At 39.8% G+C, this 22707-nt stretch overlaps 1 protein-coding gene across 3 annotated transcripts in view; it reads left to right on the top strand.

The window, feature by feature from the left end:
* Positions 1-22707, top strand: part of itga3b (integrin, alpha 3b) — a 79182-nt gene that overhangs the window by 47256 nt on the left and 9219 nt on the right. For all 3 annotated transcript variants that reach the window (XM_062056014.1, XM_062056015.1, XM_062056017.1), the window contains exons 4-22: positions 4382-4631; positions 4719-4820; positions 5173-5377; positions 5796-5989; positions 9756-9844; positions 9911-10047; positions 10117-10203; positions 10315-10382; positions 10457-10602; positions 10679-10825; positions 14041-14138; positions 14398-14566; positions 14737-14811; positions 14935-15014; positions 16987-17064; positions 18368-18470; positions 18665-18841; positions 21985-22113; positions 22190-22303. In XM_062056014.1, the coding sequence (XP_061911998.1) occupies positions 4382-4631; positions 4719-4820; positions 5173-5377; positions 5796-5989; positions 9756-9844; positions 9911-10047; positions 10117-10203; positions 10315-10382; positions 10457-10602; positions 10679-10825; positions 14041-14138; positions 14398-14566; positions 14737-14811; positions 14935-15014; positions 16987-17064; positions 18368-18470; positions 18665-18841; positions 21985-22113; positions 22190-22303 (2448 nt within the window). The remainder of the gene's footprint in view (positions 1-4381; positions 4632-4718; positions 4821-5172; positions 5378-5795; positions 5990-9755; positions 9845-9910; positions 10048-10116; positions 10204-10314; positions 10383-10456; positions 10603-10678; positions 10826-14040; positions 14139-14397; positions 14567-14736; positions 14812-14934; positions 15015-16986; positions 17065-18367; positions 18471-18664; positions 18842-21984; positions 22114-22189; positions 22304-22707) is intronic.

Below are 22707 nucleotides of genomic sequence, written 5' to 3'. Positions count from 1 at the left end.
AAGAAAAAAAAGGAATCAGTTTTACTTGAGAGTGTTCCAAATATCTCCAGCTTCTTCAGTACAAAGACATCTGCTGAAAGCAATTCTATAAATGCTACTGAAAATTCAGCTAAGGTTAGCAATGCACCTGAGCTAGCATGTAGCTCCCAAGATCCTGAGACCACTACAAGTGTAGACACTGAACCAAATGCTTCTGATGCTTATGATTCAACCAATTCAGCAGTAGCCAGTTGCTCGGATGAATGTGAGGTCACTGCACCTCTGGACAGCATAGAAAATGAGCTGAATCTTTCTTCAACACCATCTACAGTGACAACTCTACCTAGTGATCCCGCTAAATGGGCTGAGACCCTCACTGAGTCAATGAAGGAAGTTCTTATTCAAAGAGGTGCAAAATCATTTCACAACCGTCACAGCCATTATCCAGCTTCTGTGAGGAACAGTGGGCTAGGAGGCAAAACCCGATGCCTAAACAATGAACATTTTACTTCACACTTGCCCAATGGACAACGAGTACAAAGAGAGTGGCTGATGTACTCTCCCTCTACTGGTAATGTTTACTGCTTTGCATGCAAACTGTTTTCCCCAAAAACGCATTCTTTTGTGACAGGCTATTGTGATTGGAAACACTCAGAAAGATTTGGTGAACATGAGCGAAGTGCTGAGCACATAACCTGCATGCAAGCAGTCTTGAACCGCGCCAAAGGTGCCACAGTTGATGCAGACCTGTTCAAACAGTTTCAGGCAGAGAGCAGCTATTGGAGGCAGGTGTTACAAAGAGTTGTTGCAGTCATTAAATTCCTTGCAGAAAGGGGCCTTGCATTTAGGGGTAAAAATGAATCGTTAGGGTCTCCTCTCAATGGGAACTACCTTGGTATTCTGGAGGTCCTGGCTGAATTTGATCCCTTTCTAAAGGATCACATCAGAAAGTTTGGGCAGATGGGTCGAGGTAATACCTCATATCTGTCCTCCACCATTTGTGAGGAATTCATTGAATTGATGGGTGCAAAAACCAAACAGGCTATAGCAGATGAACTGCAAGCAAGCAAATACTACTCTATCATTGTGGATTCAACCCCAGATTTATCTCATGTGGACCAATTGACATTCATATTCCGTTTTGTTAGCAAAGAGGGCAGTGTTGTTGAACGCTTTGTGGGTTTTGAGCCCATTACTAGCCATACAGGTGAAAGTTTGGCTAACTGTGTCATGTCTGTGTTGGAAAATCTAGGGTTAGAGCTGTCAAATTGCAGGGGGCAGGCTTATGATAATGCCAGCAACATGTCAGGGAGGTATAATGGGTTGCAGGCTCACTTAAAGAAAAGCAACCCATTAATACACTATATTCCATGTGCAGCTCACTCTTTGAATTTGGTGGGAGTCAACAGCATTGACAGATGTGGAAATGAAGTCTCTAAGTATTTTGACTTGATTCAGTCTATTTACAACTTCACAACTGCATCCACACACCGATGGGACAGGGTATTTGGCAATTCCAACATAGATCTCACACTTAAAGCTTTATCCAACACGCGTTGGAGTTGCCGTGCAGAATCTACCAAAGCACTGTGGCAGAACTACAGTAAAATAAAAGCAGCACTACAGGTTATTTCCACTGATGACACAGAGAAACGAGACACACGAACTGAAGCTGACAGTCTAGTGCGGAAGCTGGATTCACTTGAGATGGCCTTCATGGCAGGCTTTTGGGACACTGTTCTGTCCAGATTTCAGGCCACAAGTCTGCAACTTCAAAAAGCAGACATGGACCTTGGTACAGCAGTTAGATTGCTGGAATCTCTGCGCACCTTTGTTCTCTCCCAAAGAGATCTATTTGATCATTTTGAGCAGAAAGCCTTAAACATGTTGGGTGGCACCCCATCTTACAGGGCTGAACGGACGAGGAAACGTAAAAAGTTTGCTGATGAATCAGCATCCCCAGATGTTGTGCTTGAGGGAAGGCAACTGTTTCAAATAGAGACATTTATTGCCTCTATTGATCAACTGAGTTCAAGCCTTAATCACCGTCTGGAGGCCTACAAACATCTGAACAATTTGTTCAGTGTCCTTTTCTCTTTGGATACAGAGTCCAATGCTTCAGTCCTTCACAAGGCCAAGATTCTCACTGAATCATACCCATCTGACCTCAATGAAAGTCTTGGACAGGAGCTTATACAGTTCAAATCTTTTATACAGCTCAACAACACTGATGAGGAGAGGACCCCTTCAGGACTGCTCAAAACAATAATACATTTTGGACTACAGCCTACGTTTCCTAATACATACATTGCGCTACAGATTTTTCTCACTCTACCGGTCAGTAACTGTGAGGGAGAACGCTCATTCTCTCTTTTGTCAAGAGTAAAAAATGAGCTGCGCACAAGAATGACTCAGAAAAGATTAAATGCGTTATCTCTAATGGCAATTGAGAGTGAGCTGACAAGAGAGTTGGACTTCAATGATGTGGTGGATGATTTTGCAAAATTGAAAGCACGAAAGAAACCCCTTGCTTAAAGGTGCACTGTGTAAGATTTTTAGGTTATTTCCAGAATTCACCCATTCACTAATGTTAGGCTACCTGTTTTCATGAATACTTACCACCACCATAAAATTCTAAGTATCCATTATGACTTGGAGAATTGCACTTTTGCCATTTCTGGGAAGTGTCACCTGGATTGTGAAGATAGGATTGACTTTAGGCAGAAGCTTGGTGCTTTCTCTGGCAAACTGAACCTCAAGCTTCATTCTCTGCAGCTTTGCATTCTTGTGCAGACTTTCATCCACAAGGAACTTTTCAACTTCCCCACTATCGTGAAGGGGCCATCAAAAGATTTCAGTGTGTCCAGCATGTCTAGTCTCCTTTCTTTGAGCCATCTCTTGTTTCTCATCTGCCCTACTCTCGAATTTTGCCTTCATGAATTTACTCCAGTTGAGTTCAACCTCCCTTTTTGCTTGTGCTGCTGCCTTGAAACCTCTGAAGCTCCTGGCTCTTCTGTAAAATTATTGACCTATTGACTGCGTTCAGTGTGCCCAACTTCTTCAGTTTGTAGTCCACCTTGCCACATTGTCTCTCCATCCCAATGTTGTGCACAGGGGTGCCATCAATGTTACTAGCCTGTTCACTGACAGGGTCCATTGGGAAGGTCTCCTCATCCATCCTCTGCCTGGCCAGGACAGTCTTCAGATGGGGCAGCATGAGATCTGTCAGCTGCTTCACTTCATCCAAGTATTCGGCAGCCACGTCTGACACTGAGTTCAGGACATGTCCAGTGCCTGTCCAGCCACTATAGCATTCTTGGAAATGGTCTATCTTGACCTGCATGCAGCCCTTGTACCATGAACTGGCCTACACCTTTCTTTGTGGTGCTCTCCGATGCATGTTATCATTTTACCTTTCTCCTTCTCCTCAAGCTTAACCACAAATAGATACAGACTTTGAGCCTCAATTTGCTGCACAGCTGCCGTTATGCCAATGTGTTTTCCTAAGATATTATTTTATTTTTAATGATAGAAGGGAGGAAAAGGGGGCAAAAATCATGTCCGATTTAGTTTTTTGGGTGGGTTGGGGGGTTTATTTCATGATAGCTACCAACTTCCAATACATAATATCTCTCAAATGACCCAATGCACCATCACTGAAGTGGGCGTAATCATTTTCAAAAATGTTTATTTTTAGGCCATTTATCCCCTCCCCCTGTGTCTGTGTGAAACCTGTGCTTGTCAGTGTCTGTGTGGTATACCTAATAGTGTGTGTGCAGTATGTGCACTCTTCTGTACAGTACAGTGTGCATGTCTGTTCACAGTATACAGTATTTCTTGCATAGTGCGTGCGTGTGTGTGCGCCCACACGCGCGGGGGGTTGAGGGGCCAAGACCATGTCAGGCCCAGGGGGCCAAAATTTCTTAATCCGCCCCTGAATAGAACCCAGTTGTAGCTGAGATGCATTGTCTTTAATCTCTTTTCTAATGACTTCAATTTTCTTATTAAAGAAATTCATAAAGTCATCTGCTGAGTGGGTGGAGCTACTGGGAGGAGTCCCTTGTTGTGTTAGCGATGCTACTGTACTAAACAAAAATTTAGGATCATTTTTGTTGAGGTGGATGAGATTTGAGTAATATTTAGCTTTAGCTGAGGTAAGCATGCGTTTATAAGTTATTAAACTATCCTATCCTATGCTTGTAGTCTGTCTACTCTGTTTATCATCATAATGTCAGGCATTGCATCAGTGCCACAATTAATTAAGAGCAGTGCTTGTAGAAAACACGAAAAAAATATGTCAAGCATATTAAACTGCAGGGGGAGTGACGAACGAACATCATCAAAGCAACGATGGTATCTTAGTGTTGGCTACTTTAAAAAAAATGTCCTCTGTGGTTTATAGGCATGTGGGCACCGCTACGTCAAGATCACCAAAAGCGGCACGGAGGAGCAGCGACGAATGATAGGAAAATGCTACGTGAGGAGTAACGATCTGACGTTTGACCCCCAAGACGACTGGCAGATTCACAGCTACGAGGTCTGCAACCCGAGTTTTGGCATGTTGCTTGAGGGCATGTGCAACATGGGCATCTCAGGCGGGATGACTGAGACCGATGTGTACGTGGGCTCCCCGGGCAGCTATGTATGGCAAGGTGGGCGGGCGCTGGATTGAAGAAAGATAATTCTCCGTTTAAAAAAATAAAAGCTAACAATTCTTGTCTGGTTTGTGTTTGTTAAAGGAAATGTTCATGTTATATGGAGAGATCCTGATCCAGACAATGCATGGGACTCCATTGACAAAGACTTTGGACAGCTGAAAAAGCGATCTAACAACTATATTGGTAAATATTTCTTCTTTGTTCCATACTTACTTACTTTTAATACATACCATTAATATTCCATTTAACGCCTCCATTTAGTTAACTCCTATAGTACTTTGGTACAAGCGTCTCTAAAAAACATTACATTTTAAAAATGGCTGTTGGCAACCTCTAGATGTTATTTTTTAATTAATCCAACAAGATGGCAGAAGTTCCGTTACTATACCTACATATACGTACTCTTTTTTTCACTTTCTCATGCACTACAAATCATTATCAATGATAAAACGTGAGCCAGTAGTCTTTTTTACCGTTTAGTCAAATAAACGTAACATAGTATGCACCTGATGACAGTTCAATGTGCCCCATGCAGGTTACTCTGTTCTTGAAGAGAAGAAGCTGCTGAGCCTCACCGACTTCACAGTGGTGGCGGGGTCCCCCAGGGAGGAGTCAAAGGGCTCGGTGGTGTTCGGGACGAAGACTGACAACAACATCGAGACAACGCTCATTATCCCTGGGGAACAAGTGGGCTCATACTTCGGAAGCAGCCTGGCTGCCACTGACCTCAACAACGATAAGTACGTTTCGTCACATCAGATCATGTGACCATCCGTCAACACTTCTTGCAGGCAAAAAGATTGACAAGCTGATAAATGTGCATTTTTGGAAATATTAGCCTTTAAATGCTTGAAGGAATTACGAATATGACACGCAGAGATATAATTAAGACATTGGGAGGTTTTGTGATCTGCATTCATAGTAATTAGAGACCTATGCAGCTCAGCCATGATATGCAGAGAATGCATTGAAGCTGAGTTGAAAAGCTGTCAGCAGCCCATTTCAGGTGTTTTTCATGATATCATTGCAAAAATCACAGCCTCTCCCCTGAATGCATGATTGAAAGTCTTGTGATGTTTCTGACAGACAGGAATTTAGACTTTAGAGAATTTTTTTTTTTTTTCACATTTAGAGCATACATTTTTGTGTGCCTTTCAGTTGGAACGACCTGATAGTGGGGGCCCCCTTTTACTTTGACCGCATGAAGGACGAGGGAGGAGCTGTCTATATCTATATGAACGAGAATGGATCCTTCCAGAAGACTGCCACCATAGTGCTGAAGGGGCCTGCATCGTCTGCATTTGGCCTCGCAGTGGCCGCCATTGGTGACATCAACCAGGATGGATTCCAAGGTAGGCAGAAAAACTGAGACATATCTTCTAAGATCCAACTACCTAGTGCTAAACAGCGTGTGCAAACCATAACATTGCATGAACTGTTAGTGGGCGTGTTGGATGTGAGCTCCTAAGACTGCATGTACAATTCATAACTGGTGCAGCCCGTTTTATTTCAATGAGGATTTTGCATGTACTACCTGCTGTCACCACTCATTTACTGCACATTCATGTTATCATGCTCCTACCTGCGGCGTTTTGCTATTTTTGAAACATGCAGAAGAAATGTACGTGTTCTGGGCATTTGTAGAAGCAGTGCATCAATGAAACAGACTTTTTTAGGGCGCAGAAGATGTGCCTTTGCATGAAATGTGAGCGTGTACTCCAGACTCAAGAAATGGATATTGCAAGAAGTTTTTTTCATACATGAGCAAAAGAGTCATAAAAAAACGCAAGCAGATACCAAACACATCAATTGAATTTGTTTCAATCAGCGCCTTAAGCCATCCAGCTGCTATAAGAAATTTCGCCGGCGGCCAAACACATCTATTTATTATATTAATATGATCGACATATAAATAATATAATAGATATATAATTAATATAATTAAATATTAAGAGTGTGTGAAAGTCCTCCTACCTTGTTTACTTCCGTGACGACCTTCTTAAAGTTTTGTAATCAATCAGAAATATCAAGCAGCTAAAATGCACCAAACATGGATAAGTGTGGAGAGAGTGGTTTACATGTTTCCCATCATGCACTTTAATGTTTTTAAATAGGTGTTACTTAGAATATTTTTATGATGTTTGGTTGTTTTTCATAATATCCACAATGTTCAGTTAGCAGGTTGTTATGTGTGACCATGTGTGTTGACCTTTATGTTAGTTGCATTTATTTTTGTTTTTCTTGCACCTTGACTAGGAAAGGTTGTTTGAATTGTGTCATATAAGTTAATGCTGTGCCTCAAAAAACATGCTTTTTTTGCTGTACCGGAATATGATGAAGTGTATGTAGCACTTGGCTTCACTGTAACCCCGCTGAGAGTCAAGGAAAGGCCGGTGTGTTGTTTCCTTTGATGTTAATAAGCTTACAATGTTATGCAGAGCTACAGTTATAACAATTGTATACACAAATTATACTATTTATAGTCACAGTGAAAATTGGAAGGGAGGGAAATATTTTATTTTTCCCTTTGGGGTGGTGTAACATAAAATATTTGAGAAGCACTGGCTTATAGTAACAATATTACTAATACTTGGTTATTATTGAGGTCACGAAATATAAATGGAATAAGGTTGTACGGTATACCGGTACTAATAAAGTTTTGCGGTACTAATCAATTGAAATCGGTACTTTACCACCTTTGAATAATACCGGTACCGTTCTTTCATCTCAATGCCGCTGTGCGGCGGTGACTACAGACCCCAGGCGCAAAGTGCGTACAAGCAATAACATCGTGGTGGGGAAGAATGGCAAAAAACATGAATTCTACTAGTTAACAAAGAGGGTGCATGAAGCGCAATATGAAGGTATTTGGTCTTCAAAACTAACAATAAAGGTGACGCTTTAAGCAGGGAGGCACCGTGTTGCAAGTGCTGTTTACATCCTCTCAGACCGTGGTCGAGGAGCGCAGAGGAGAAGTTCCCTCCAGGACCGATGTTTTGTTGGGGGTAACACCCATCACTTTACCGGGCGATGGGTCCATAAAGCGCTGTTCTTTGGTCGGAATGACGAGGCCGTTGATTAGTTACAACTTGGTCCCTTTATTTATAATTTCCCCCATGCTATTGACACTCCTGAACATGCTACCGCTACCTCTCCTTACTTGCCCACTCACTTACTCACATCACTTACCCCACATACTGCCATTCTTAAAGGAGCACACACACACATACGCTACTCTCACAACAGCTGCTTTAAAACACGCCTCGCCAAAAGTGGCGATTAGTGTTACCACCTTTGCTTCAGACTTAGGTAAACATTTAAATAATAAGCATTCAGATCTGCACAAGGATCATCCTTCTACTGCGTAGTGCACGCGCTCCCTCTCTCTCTCTCTCTTTACCTGCCCACTCACTCACTGACGTCACTCAGCCAACGCGTTGCCATTCTCCCAAACTTACTTAGAATTAGACTTAGACAAACTTTAATGATCCACAAGGGACATTGTTCCACACAGTAGCTCAGTTACAAAGGATGGAAAGCATAAGGATGGAAAGGATAATGCACACAAGGGCACAACAAAAAGGCGAAAACAAAAGATATAAAGTAGACCGTGTACCATAGTGCACATACAGATACATAGACGCGCACACAGCTGCTTGGCTTGATGCCAAATATTAGCGTAGTCAAAATTGCTGCATCTAGCGACAACTAATGTAGTTAAAATGTAGTTAAAATGACTGAATTTTGCAACAAATTCCAAAAATGTGTGTTTTGTCTTTAATAAATGTGTTTTACCTGCTACATGGCTTATCTTATCCATAGTTTTGTTTTTAGTGCTTAATTAATAATTAATCAGTTTTTTTCTTAAAGCACAAACCAGGAATGGCAACCATAAATCATGAATAATTTAGTATAATGTCAGTAAAACTTTCTTATATTCTAATCTAACCCTTGATTATAGCAGATTATATGTAATATGGCAAATTGTAAATTGTTCTTTGAGATTAACAAGAAATGTCCGATGTGTTTAATGCCTTTTTATTTTTATTTTAACCTTGTAAAATTGTTCTTTGACTGAGTGTTTAATGTAGTGTAAGATTTTGTGTTAAAATAAAGCCAGTATTGCAATTTTTCGTAGTTCCCTTTATTTGGAAAAGTATCAAACTATTGATATACATTTTGATACTGGTACCGGTACTAAATTATTGGTATCGGGACAACCCTAAAACGGAGTATAGTTGGCGCTTTTTGGATTGTTTTTTGATTTTATGGTCGAAATAGACACAATGATGTCATGGCTCCATTGTAAGTGGACTTTTATTTACTTTTATTAACGAGTTATAGGATTGTAAATTGTAGGCAAAATTCCAAAAAAGTGTAGTTCCCCTTTAAGTCTGCAAACCAATTTGATACCAAACTGAAAGGCAAGCTTTAACAAACATGATAAGCTGCATCTTGTCAGGAAGTGGTGGTGACAAACCCCAAGATGCAGATATGGCAGGTTTTGGTGCAGGAAAACATGGTTTTAATGTCCAAACAATGCAGGTAAAACACAAACCAGGAACCAGGAGACAGGAAACAGCAACAGGAATCAGGAACCAGGGAATAGCTCCCAGCATACAAGAAACAGCTAAAAAGAGAAGAGGAACCAGGGAGAACTGGAGACAGCAAGCAGTCCACAGCATACAGCAAACAATACTCCAGCACTGACTGGAGGGAGAGGCAGGTATAAATAGGAGCCTGATTGGCAATTGCCACCAGGTGTGCCAGACTGCCAATCAGGTTCAGGTGAGGGAAACATGCAGGAAAACGAACCAAAATAAGAGCGCTGACAGGAAATAAAACAAACACAGAGAAAAAAACAAACATAATCCAACTTTCAGTGAGAATCCTGACACATCTGAAGTATAAAACTACATACAAGCAGCGATAAGGCCTTATTTCTGGGAGAGGCGCTCACGTGCACACACACACACACACACACACACACACACACACACACACACACACACACACACACACACACACACACACAGATGGTTTCACCTCGGTGTAGTGTGGAGATAGCAATTCAGGAATGACAAAATAGCCATACACCATTGTTACATCTCTTTGCAGACTTTGCAGTTGGAGCTCCGTTCCATGACACAGGCAAGGTCTTCATATGGACGGGGAGTAAAAAGGGAATCTCAAAGGAGCCTAGTCAGGTAACAGACCTCCTTATGTTTTCTTCACTTTAATCATTGTGACCATGTCTTTGTCGCCCACTGCAGGTGATTGAGGGAAAGTCAGTGGATAATGGCGGGTTCAAGACGTTCGGCTACTCCATCAGTGGAGGCATGGACATGGATGACAACAGCTACCCAGATATCTTAGTTGGCTCTCTTGATGACCGCATTGCTCTGCTCAGGTTTGTGCAGAAAGGAGTCCTCAAAGGCTCAACGCCATTTTGACAATAAATGTTCCTTGTTGTTGACAGGACTCGGCCAGTGGTCCACTTAACTAAGAACTTGACTGTGGAGCCCAATATTGTGGATCCTAATCAGTGCAAAGGAAATATACCATGGTGAGGCTGCTAATCAGAAAATGGCTTGTTTGATTAATAGTGTTGGCAAATGTATATACTGTGTATATATATATATATTTTTTTTTTTTTTTTTAACTGTGTGTTTTACAGCATCACAGCCACTCTCTGCATGTCTTTCACCCTAAGCAATGGCAACAAAAACTTCAAGAAAAACATCAGTGAGTCAGTCATCAAATAATATTGCTTCTGTAAACAAACAATATAATCTTTCTTTAATGTGTTGTCTTGACAGCGGTGAAGTACACAATGGAGGCTGACATGGAGAGAAGAAGGAGTCCGCGTGTTCGCTTCCAGGAAAACAACGGTGACACGTACACGGGCCTGCTGACCCTGCTGTCCGCTAAATCCAAGTGTCAAGTTCTCTATTTGACTGTTAGGGTACAGTATCCATTGATATGTTTTTACTGCATGTCATGCGCACATAACAATATAAACTTCCTGGTTGCACTTAAAGGCGCCTGTGAGGGACAAACTGGAGCCGGTGGTCTTCTTCGTCAACATGTCCTTACATGAACAAAAACCTAAATCGAGACGCTCCATTCAGAACTTGGACTCATACCCTATTCTCAGTCAGGAGCAGAAACTCACCCAAAGAAATGAGGTATGGAACTCTGTTGTTTGTATGCAGCCATCAGCCACATCAATGGGTGCACCTGCACAATCAACTGCAATAAGTGCTCAATCAATGTTGTTGTTTTTATTTTTTTGTTGACACTTTGTTTGCAAAACACACATCTGCAAACATTACATTACAAGCCCCATCTACTTAATTTTTTGGAAAGATTCTATTTTGCACCCGTCTATAAGCCAGGTTTAGAAACATAAAATGTTTACACACTTGTGTTCATTCACAAATTTAACAAAAGACAGTGCCTGTAACACATCAAAAAAGTCATTGAGCGCTGTCTTCATCCTCCTCATCCTCCTGCGCTTTGAAATTGTTAAAGTCGTTGTCACTACCTGACCGGTTCGGGAAGATCCGATCGGTCCACACATGCACGAACTCTATGTCACTTCTTTTTAAGAATATTTTACGACGGAGCGTCTGCGACCTCACGTGCGGTGATATTTTAATGTGTTAGTAATGGTTAATTATTATTAATAATATTGTTTATTCAGTAATATATATATCAATGGGGCGGCATAGCTCGGTTGGTAGAGTGGCCGTGCCAGCAACTTGAGGGTTCCAGGTTCGATTCCCGCTTTCGCCATCCTAGTCACTGCCGTTGTGTCCTTGGGCAAGACACTTTACCCACCTGCTCCCAGTGCCACACACACTGGTTTAAATGTAACTTAGATATTGGGTTTCACTATGTAAAGCGCTTTGAGTCACTAGAGAAAAGCGCTAATTCACTTCACTTCACACAATAGAAAGAATATATTACATAGTAATGAAAGATAACAAGAATATAAAAAGGATTAAGGGGTAGATTTAAAAAAAAATCTGAAGTATTATCGCCACAATTACCATTATCTTCTGTTTCAAAATAAATACTGTATTCTTAAATAATTGTAGTTTTGGGATGTATGTAATATTTTATTGAAATAAAGATTTTTATAAAAAAGAAAACCATGATGAACCATGATAATTGCCGTAAAACAAGTTGTCAGGAAGGGAAGTAGTCTTCCCGCACGTGTGGACCGCTTGGGTCTTCTGCTACTGGTCAGGTAGTGATAGTCTTTTTTGGTGTGAGTGATGAAAAATGTCTTCATCCAACATTTTTTCAACCTAGTTTTCACTTTTGTCTCGAGGCAAATTCGCCTCTAAGCTTGTGCTGTCTTCTTCACTCGCAGCTGAAACTTTTCTGATGTTAGTCATTTTAATTTAATTGAATAACTCTTAATTTCCCCTGGGTATTAATAAAGTACTTCTGATTCTGATTCTGTAATGAGGCTAAATTTATCGGCGGCATGTGAAGCTTGTGAACCCGGAAACGTCTATAAATTAGCCGCAGAATTGTATGTGCCACTGGGGTCAAAGCAGGGCGAGGCAATAAAACGATATCGATATACAGTGTATCGCAAAAAAGCTTTTTCTTCAATTGTAATGGACAGTTTTAATATGTATATATAATATGTAGTATAACATGTATTAATATTAATATGTAGTATTAGTATTAACATGTCTGGTTCTAAAACACGCAAGACTTGCCTGCCAAAGACGACTGCAGCAACATCAACACAAAGATAATATGTAAGTAATAAATAAATGATAAATGGGTTATACTTGTATAGCGCTTTTCTACCTTCAAGGTACTCAAAGCGCTTTGACACTATTTCCACATTCACCCATTCACACACACATTCACACACTGATGGCGGGAGCTGCCATGCAAGGCGCTAACCAGCAGCCATCAGGAGCAAGGGTGAAGTGTCTTGCCCAAGGACACAACGGACGTGAATAGGATGGTAGAAGGTGGGGATTGAACCCCAGTAACCAGCAACCCTCCGATTGCTGACACGGCCACTCTGTCAACTTCGCCACGCCTGTCATGAGACTTGGCTGAGTTAAGGGTGTGATGTTGGTGGCTTTAAATAGTGCAGATATGACCAATTATATCCAACAAAGAGTAGAAAAAGGTTCTTAGTAAAATGTAAGAAATGTCAGAAGTTAGTCTACAATTTTTATAAGTATGAATGTTGATTTGTTTTTAGCATAGAGTAAACTAGCGTAACATGCATCTTTATATTACACTATCCATTGAAAAACGGCATTACTTCTGGATGTGGTGTGCCCAACATATATCATATGTACATCAATACAGTGAAATATGACATATACAATTAGGTGTATATCATATTTAAAATCAGAGCAAATCTCAAAGGGGACGCACGCACCTGTGCCGCTGGACGAAATAAAGCAAACAAACATTTGTAAGTAAATAACTTAATGTTTTGTCGTTAAACAAGGTTTGTAAATTGTACTAGGAAAAATTTTGATGCTCCAGTCTCCCACCCCTGTGGATGTAACTTACACAATAATAATAGCTTTAATAATGTTAACATACATATTAACATTAAGAGCTGTGCATAAAATGGCATTTTTAATATAATACTGGCAGTATGTGTAACTAAGACAGTAAGATACTGTACATTGAGCCTGTTGTCTGAAACAGTGGTATAATGTTGTTCAGTAAATCTGTCATGTTCAACCCCTGACAAAAAAATACATATTTGTAATCCTTCTGATGTCTTCACGTCTCACTTATTAGAAATGTAACATTCAAGCATGACAAAAACGGTGATGTCATTAACGTTGTGATATAGAGTATATGGATCTCGATTAATATGAAAAAAAATATCAGGATATGATTTTTTTCCTAAAAAGTTGCGGCTTATAGTCAGGAAATTGCAGTGCAGTACCGACAACTTCCCCAATAAATAGCACTTGCTATTGGAATGCATGCAAAGATGCCTGGTGGGATACATTGTGGCTTATTTATTATATTATTATTATTATTATTATTATTTTTGGGTGGCGCAGTTTGGAGAGTGGCCGTGCCAGCAACAGTGCCACAGTTCCTAGTTCGATCCCCACCTTCTACCACGTCCGTTGTGTCCTTGCATGGCAGCTCCCGCCATCAGTGTGTTTTGTGTGTGTGAATGGGTGAATGTGGAAATACTGTCAAAACGCTTTGAGTACCTTGAAGGTAGAAAAGCGCTATACAAGTATAAACCATTTATTATGTTTTACCTAGACTTTGTTAACCGAATCCCTCTACTAAACTGTCAGTCAAAACCAGACAGAATGGTCTTCCTAAAGATGTGTTCATTGAGTTCATGTCAAGATGACATCATTGTTGCCACTTCCTGTAGATAAACTTCCAAAAGGAGTGTGGCTCGGACAACAAATGCACCAGCAACCTGCAGGTCACGGCACATTTTGCCAACAATAAGGAAAAATCGTTCCCAAGGTGAGCATAAAATCCGAATAGTGAAGCCTCTTTTGTAACACTTGCATCGCTTTTTTTTTGTGTGTGTGTGTGTGTGTGTGTGTGTGTGTGTGTGTGTGTGTGTGTGTGTGTGTGTGTGTGTGTGTGTGTGTGTGTGTGTGTGTGTGTGTGTGTGTGTGTGTGTGTGTGTGTGTGTGTGTGTGTGTGTGTGTGTGTGTGTGTGTGTGTGTGTGTGTTATAAAACAAAGGAAGCGTGCATAAATGATGTTCCTGTGCCCAGACAGGACACATTCCAAATATTTCAGTTCAACAGCAGTATGAAGATAATAATGCTGATGATGGAGGTGACCAACTTTCCTTCTGGAGGGAAGCTGGCTGAGGATGCTCACCAGGCCATGCTCAATGTCACCATCCCAGACGCTCTGAAATACTCTGGCGTCAGATCCCATGTACGTCCACTAGAGAGCAGCAGCACCTGAGCAATATTAAAATAGTATATACCCACACATTTGGAGCAGCCTGTGTTTTGCTTTTACCCTGATAATGAAGTTGAGTTTTGATGCACTTAATAAAGTGTCTCATGTGTCATGAAGCTATTAAACCTCTTCTTTTCTTTCAGGACCACGATGTTGAATGTCGTTACGAGGGCACAGTTGTTTGTGAATTGGGGAATCCACTTAGAGGCAAAGAAAAGGTACGGTACATTCCCAATTTTAAGTTATTTTATTAGTTAGTTATTTTGCTTTCTGCTAAAAGATACAATTAAATAAAAATACAAGTAATAAAGTGTGGCTTCCTAATGTTTCAATGTCACCAGGTGTCACTTGGCTTGAGGTTCGAGACGTCAGGTATAGATCTGTACACCCGGCATATCGAGTCTCAGCTGCTTCTTTCCACGTAAGATTTGGATACATTGATGTCTTCTTTTATTTTGTATCAAAGTACTAAAAATGTCCTTAGAAATGTTGTGTGTGTGATAAAAGATGCTGTCGACATGTCCAAGTGGCATATAAAGGTACTAACACTGGCTAATGCATCACAGCATATTATAGCATTCCCCAGATGCCTACAAGGTGCCCCCTAGTGGCTGCTGGTAGTAGTGTGACGACGACAAAACTAAATGGTTTGCACTCTCCATGCTATCAATGCTTTTATCTCTGTGCAGAAAACGTCCATTATGAGCTTTTCAGTTGAGAATTACATATTTATCTTTTTTTACATCATTGTAATATTTTTGAATAAATACTATTTTATTCAAAGACAATAATTTGCATCATAAAAAAGTATGTCACATAGTAATCTTAGTAAGCGCGCAGAATAGTTATATAAATCAAATACCGGTAGATTAGATCAGGGGTTCTTAACCTTTTTGCCCTCGGGGCCCAACTTTTCTACTACAGAGGGTCCCAGGGCCCACCCAAATATTAACACTGAATTAGTAATCTTACTTTTGATTTTAATCATATTCAATACTTGTATCTAACCTACTTACAGTTTATCAGGGTAAACCTTGTCAAATATGAAATATGATATGAAACAATGTGTTAATCACAAAGAGTATTATCAAGGCTTAGGTCAGGCTGATTACAATGTAAATATTAATCGAATATACTGCATAAGAAGGGACTCCTAAAAACTGATGAAAAATACATATACATACAATTACAAAGTGCTTAAAGAAATACATTCTAACAAAATGAATTCTAAATAATTATACATTTTATGTTTCTTAAATAAACTGTCAATAAAATTGAAGTGCAAATTAACCACTTTGGTCATATGTTTTGCACTTAAGAAACTTATCTTTGACTTTAGCTCCAGACTTCTTGTGTTTGTTTGATATTGTCATTACTGCTAAAAGTGGCAAAAAGTACATTACGCCTGAGTACCGCCCAACAATGGGCCCTGGCCCGATGGTAAAGAAAGACAATTGCTGCATTTACGTGACTATTGGAAGGTAGTTTTATCCCCAGAGAAAAGGGTTTTAAAAAGCCTTATTCTGGGGTCCACATAATTTTAAATGCAAACGGGCGGACGGCGCCAAACGACTTCTCCCACGAGTCTGAGCTTTTTTTCCTGTCACTCACACACCGCTACGTTGAGATGCAGAGATTGTCTCGAAAAAAGCATCTCAGAGCTGTGACAAATTGGAAAGAGCAGAGTAGAAGTTATACCAATTTTGTCTAAAAAAAAAAAAAATTGTTCCAGAAAAACGAGCGTTAAAAAAGTGGGGTCGTCTTATATTTGGGTCAAATTATTTTTTTAAAGTAGTAAAAGTTGCTAAGGTGATTGAATTAGTAATTGAATTATTACTTCATGAATTAATCACCAGCGAAATTAATTATTGCATTTATTTTTTCGTAAAATCTTGAAATATGTAAAATATTTAGAATTTAGCTTTGCAGTGTCATTTTAATGAGATTACAGTTACTCACGATGGACACAAAGTACTCGTCACATGTATGTGCTTGCCTTTTACATCGACAACATTGAAGTTTAATGATATAATAATAATGTTGCATGTTGCATCTTATGAGCTTAGAGATGTGGCGTTCACAAACAAGTCAAGTCTTTTTTAGATTAAGTACGAAACCGATTCCCAGTTATATTGTATCAGAACATCTTGTAAAACTGTATATCTGCAAATTGGCTTTTTTTTTGTTCACTCGAAAGAGTCATTCAAAAGACTCAACTCGTTCAACTATCACATCTCTGAGTGGTTAGATATGAGAGCATAATAACGTCATGACAGCAATGACTATGATATAAATAAAATAATACCTTTTTGTTCTTATTGCTTTTCTGCTGTTGGTATTTTCAAATAATTCATTATTCAAATGCAGCGTTGTCATTTGATGGGTTCTTTCAGTGTCAGTGAGCAGAATGACCTGCATCCGGTGTCTGTTAGCCTCCTGGTTGAGAACACCATCCTCCCTTCTTTCTCCATGTGAGTTTCTGTGACTTATTGTTAGTGATGGCCACCTTTCACCTTTGAATCAATTTGGCTCCAATTCCCCTTACCTTGGAACCGATACCAGTACAAAACGGTACAGATTTTTGGTACTTTTTGTGTGTGTTCAAATGTGATGACCAATGTTAATTATTTAAAAATATATATATTTTTTTTCAATTTGACACTAAGCTGTGCTGTCCAGTTGTTATATTTTCTTACACTTCTGTGTTTCATTTGCAAATACACTCAAAGTTCGATATATGACGGTCGTTGGGGTCCATAAAAATCCGATCGTGTTGTTCCCGCATTATATATAACTTTATTTTTCCCTTATTTTTTTCAAAACAATACAATAACATGATCCCGATTTATGTGGTGAAAACAGCTGGGATTTGCAGACTTGCCAAGGCATAGTTTGTGACTTCCTGTTTTGCTGACGGTGAACAGTAGCGTGGCTCTGTCTTTAAGTTGTTTGAATTATTCTCTGCTTTGTGCTTCGTTCTTGCTTGGGTTCTTGAGACTGCATAATCCTGTCTCGTCAAAATTCGGGGTCCATGACACGACCGCATTTTATAGAACATCACTTTTTACTGGACAGCGACATATCGAACTTTACCTGTAATGTACTGGATTGTATTATTTAGTAGACTTTGCATGCAGTTACGATTCTACCACCTTAGATGGCTGTACTGTACAGACTATGGTGTGTTGCCTTAGCCAGGAACTAGTTTTTGCCATTAAGTTAAATGTGGCCATTATTTTCTTTTGTTGAGCCCTACAAAGTGTTTAATCTGTAAGTATTGTATTTATACCCCGAAAGGAACAAGTGGTAGAAAAATGGATGGATGGCTGGTATTGTATTTATTACACCCCAGCTGTTTGATTGCAATGAGCATTTTAGTTGTAGTTTTTGTAGGTATTGAAATCGCCATGTGAAATTGCTAATGCTAATCTTTAGCATGTCTATGGCAAATCCAACATAAATTAGCATCAAAGTAGAGCATTTTGAAATTTGGAGCCTGAGTTTTGAGCGATTTATTTGTAATATTACCTCGAGGTAGTCCATCTGAGTGCTTGATTGCTTCTTTACCGGCCAAGTGCTTAAATCTGCAACCGGACGTGGTGTTGCGTGCAGCAAAAGGTATCAAAATATGGCACTTTTTAATTTTACAAGAATCGATACCCGGTAGTATCAACTGACTTTGTTCGGCACCTATAAAAGTACTGGATTCGGAACCTATCCCTACTTGTTTTGCACATAAACACCACATCTTTGCTGACCTATTTCCCTATACAGAACAAATGCGCAACTGCAGACCAGCTATGACGGGATAGTGATGGGCGAGTCAGCCATGGTGAACAGCAGCGATGTTGGCAGTCTGCTTGAGTTCACGTTCAATGTGAGTCACCTCCACCACTCATCTTTTATTAGACCTACAGTATAGTGTATGTTTTACCCTTAGAGGTTTATTACTGTAAGTTTGTGGTGCAGCCATGTGCGGAGGTGGATGCTATTTAGAGCAACAAAGTCACACTGCATGTTTCTCTTTTTCTTCCACACTGTGGTAACTCTTTTTTTTTATTCTTATACTAGGTCAACATGAGGGGACAACCTCTGGGGGACTTGGGGACCCTGGCTGTGGAGTTTGAGTGGCCCTTTGAGGTGTCTAACGGCAAGTGGCTCCTGTACTTGACCCAGATCATCGTTAAGGGAGCGTCAGAGACCGAGTGTAGACCATCTGGAGACGTTGTCAACCCTCTCAACCTCACTGTGAGGCTTCTTTTGACACAACACCTTTAATCGGTCAATGAATCTTGCTTGTCAGTCCCTCCGAGATTTTGCGATGTTGCGATCGCACCAATTCACGCAAATTCAACCATCCATCCATCCATTTTCTACCGCTTGTCCCTTTTGGGGTCGCGGGGGGTGCTGGAGCCTATCTCAGCTGCACATGGAAATCCCGGCAAATTATGCTTGGCCTCGCAGTTTTGTCCAATCCCCGCCATTTCCCTGCATATTTTGGCCAATCATCGACATTTTCGGCAATCAAAGTTGTCCCAGCAGCACTGAAACGCAACGCAATTGTCTAACCAATCAAATGGCTCCTTGCATCGCCCCGTGTCTTCACTTCTTTCTGTACATTGACATAGATTCATTTATTCACTCATTTAGTACTCATCATTCACTCATTTTACCCACAAAAATCACCGCTATAGATCGCTCTTAACAGTTACTCTCACAGAAAGTGCGGATTAACAATTAGTTTCAATACAAACGAAAGTTTACGATCAACTTTCAACTTCATAACATGCACAAATGTGCAGGAGAGCAGACTTCAGACAATAAGACATACTAATAATAATTAAAAGAAGACAGCCTTTGGTGGCATTTTACAAACTATGCACAACAGTGTGGTAATTGTAAGGTATTCCAGGTCGGAGGTTCAACCAACTCTGAGTTTAAACCTTAAGTCTGAGTTGATATACCCTCAGATGGGAAACTCTGAGTGTTGGATTCCAAAACAGCTAATCTGAATTAGTTCTCAATCAATCCTGAATATGACGACTCTGAGTTAAGACCACAATAAAAAAAATATATTCAATGGAGCACTGATTCTATGATTCACCATAGCTGAGGCTGGAACTGAAAGTGCTAATGTGTGTTTATGGTGAGTGTGAACACTTTTATTAGAAATAAAAATATTTAAATAATATAATATTGGATTGAAGTGACATGCGTATTACTGCTTTAATGTTTAATCACATTTTCTTATTATCTCACAGGTTAAAAAAGTGGAGGTGTCATGGCCTGTAACGTCAGGTTTTAGCTTCCCCGTGCGTTTTTTCCGGCGGCACGGACTCCTTTGTTTTTCAACTCTGTTACCTTGCTTGAGTAGTAAAAGAGACTTTTCTTACCTGCAAAAAAAATAAAAATAAAGACATTTAAAGGCTTACTTGTCACAACAAGAGAAAAACGAACACAAGAAGTCGCATGAAGCGAACAATGGATCAGCGCCTACTAAAAGGCGAGACGGGTATAAATGGGGAGCATGATTAGCTTTTAAACAGGTGGGAACACAAATCATTACAGGAGACAGGTGTGCAGGATCAATAAACATGCCAGCAGATGGAGCACACTGTTGTTTAGGATACAGTATGTATTAAATACAATATGTTTACATTTACACTATATGAATAAATCATTTATTGAAAATAACTTTAATAGGCATATGTACATATACAGTATAGTATATCACAAAAGTGAGTACACGCTTCAACGATTTTTACTGCAGTACATATTTTCAAGGGAAAATACTTGAAATGAAGATTGGATATACTTTAAAGTAGTCAGTGTACAGCTGGTATACAGAGTGGCATTTCTATTGTAATGTCCTTTAAGATTATTTGTATTGTTTACTTTTCTTTACTTTACTTGTGAACGCTGAGATATAATTTTTAGTCTTTTGCTTGCACTAATACACGTGGACATTTTTGTTTGCGGTGTTGGTCAGATGCTTTTGTTAGTCTTTTTTTTCATTCATTACTTTTTCTTCAGCAAATGTCCCTTTTATAACTACAGAAGGAAATATACAACAATTTATCGCATCTTTCCCTTCCTCCTGCGGTTTTATTGCAACAAACACCTCCATAGCAATTTTCGGGAAGCACTTCTACAAATTAAGGCATCTCAAAAAAGGCCTGCGAGATCCTGGGGAAACGGATAAATTGCTGTCAATGTTAAAAAATGTTTTATTTAAGATGAAAATAAAACCTATTTGTTCAAATAATGTACTTCATAGGTCAGGGTTACAAAAAAAACTTCCAATTTTAATTATTATTTATTATATTATATTATTATTTGTTTTTTAAAATAAGCCTTAAAACATCGCAAAGTTTGCCGCAATGTTTTGAAAATACTGCCGTGAAATCAAGCAAATTAGGCCACAACTATCACAAAAAATCCTGGAGGGACTGCCATCTATATCATTATATTGTGCAACTATACACTGTAAAACTTTTCATTGTATATTCGCAGCAAATTACTGGCTAAAATGTAACTATTACTTTTTAAAGCAATTTACTGTAAATGCAGAGCTTGGTTTTTTTTTTACGGTTAAATACAATAAAGTTACACCTGAATGCTTCAAATGCACTAGTTAATTAATCTCTTGGTTTAACAGCATACCGTTAGTTACTGTGTCACTTACTGTACATTCTACAGAACCCCTTATAAGACAAATCAGTTTGAATGTGAAGTGAAGTGAATTATATTTATATAGCGCTTTTCTCTAGTGACTCAAGGCGCTTTACATAGTGAAACCCAATATCTAAGTTACATTTTTAAACCAGTGTGTGTGGCACTGGGAGCATGTGGGTAAAGTGTCTTGCCCAAGGACACAACGGCAGTGACTAAGATGGCAGAAGCGGGGATCGAACCTGTAACCCTCAAGTTGGCGGCACGGCCATTCTACCAACCGAGCTATACAGCCCCTATATGTATTGTGATATTACGCAATATGATTACTCTATTTTACTGTGAAATAACAAGTAATTGCTGTAAAATATAAGGATATCGTATTTTTTTAAATTCTTTGTGATGTTGCAGTACATTTTAATTACAGTATTTTACTTTAACATATTGTTAAATGCTAGAATCCTGGTAAATGTTTACAGTGTACCTAATGTAAGTGCAAGTCTGTGAACTACTGCTGACTTTGAATGTTCTTCATATGCCGATCAAACCGTTTTTAAAAGTAATTTTTGGGCAGAACATTTGACCACACTGAAGCTTCACTGAGCCTCAAATAGAACGCAGAAGAGACAATTCTATTCTGAGAGCAATTTCCTGATCAAACCCCCGTCATTTTCTCTACGCCTCTGATGTCATCAGTCTGCTCTGCTTCCCTTCCTCAGTTGTCAGAAAGTGGATCAAGACGTGTAAAGAGGCAAATCATGACCGATGATTCCGATGATAAGCCGCAGGTCGTGGAGCCGCAGGCGACGCTTTCCGTGCTCACGCCGCGAAAAGAATCCTACTTGTTGGTAAGATCTCTACCAATCTTTCTGTTGTATCACACTGGTGCTGCTGTGTGGTGATGCCTCTTTTTTGTGTTTGCAGGAATGCTCAAAGGGCACGGCGAACTGCGTGACCTTTACTTGTCCTCTGTCAAACATGACCGACTCGGCCACGATTTATGTCAGCGCTCGTTTGTGGAACAGCACCATGCTCGAGGTGCATTCACGGCTCACACGCATAACCTATAATCATAATCTACAATAGCACACCGCGCTGAAAGGCGTGTAGAAACTTTAAAAAGGTGTGTACTATTAGTGGGCATGTTGCGTGTGATCTACTAAGACTGCAACTGATAACTGGTGCAGACCGCCCGATTTAAATGAGTTTTTTTTGTTTACTACGCCGGCATTATGTGCCCATGAAAACACTCATTTACTGCACATTCATTTTATTGTGCTCACTAGCCTGTGGATTGTGCAATGTTAAAACAAGCAGCACGCGTCTATAATCTGTAACATTTTTTTCTGCTCTGCTGGGAGGCGGTTGACCATCCCAACACTGCAGCACACTCATGCCTCTGGAATGATCAAAACGAAAATGCATATTGCAAGACATTCTTC

This window comes from Entelurus aequoreus, linkage group LG08 (genome assembly GCF_033978785.1).
Source record: "Entelurus aequoreus isolate RoL-2023_Sb linkage group LG08, RoL_Eaeq_v1.1, whole genome shotgun sequence".
NCBI lineage: Eukaryota > Metazoa > Chordata > Actinopteri > Syngnathiformes > Syngnathidae > Entelurus > Entelurus aequoreus.
Note: the sequence above shows the minus strand (reverse complement) of the source record. Positions and strands in the feature narration are given on the sequence as shown.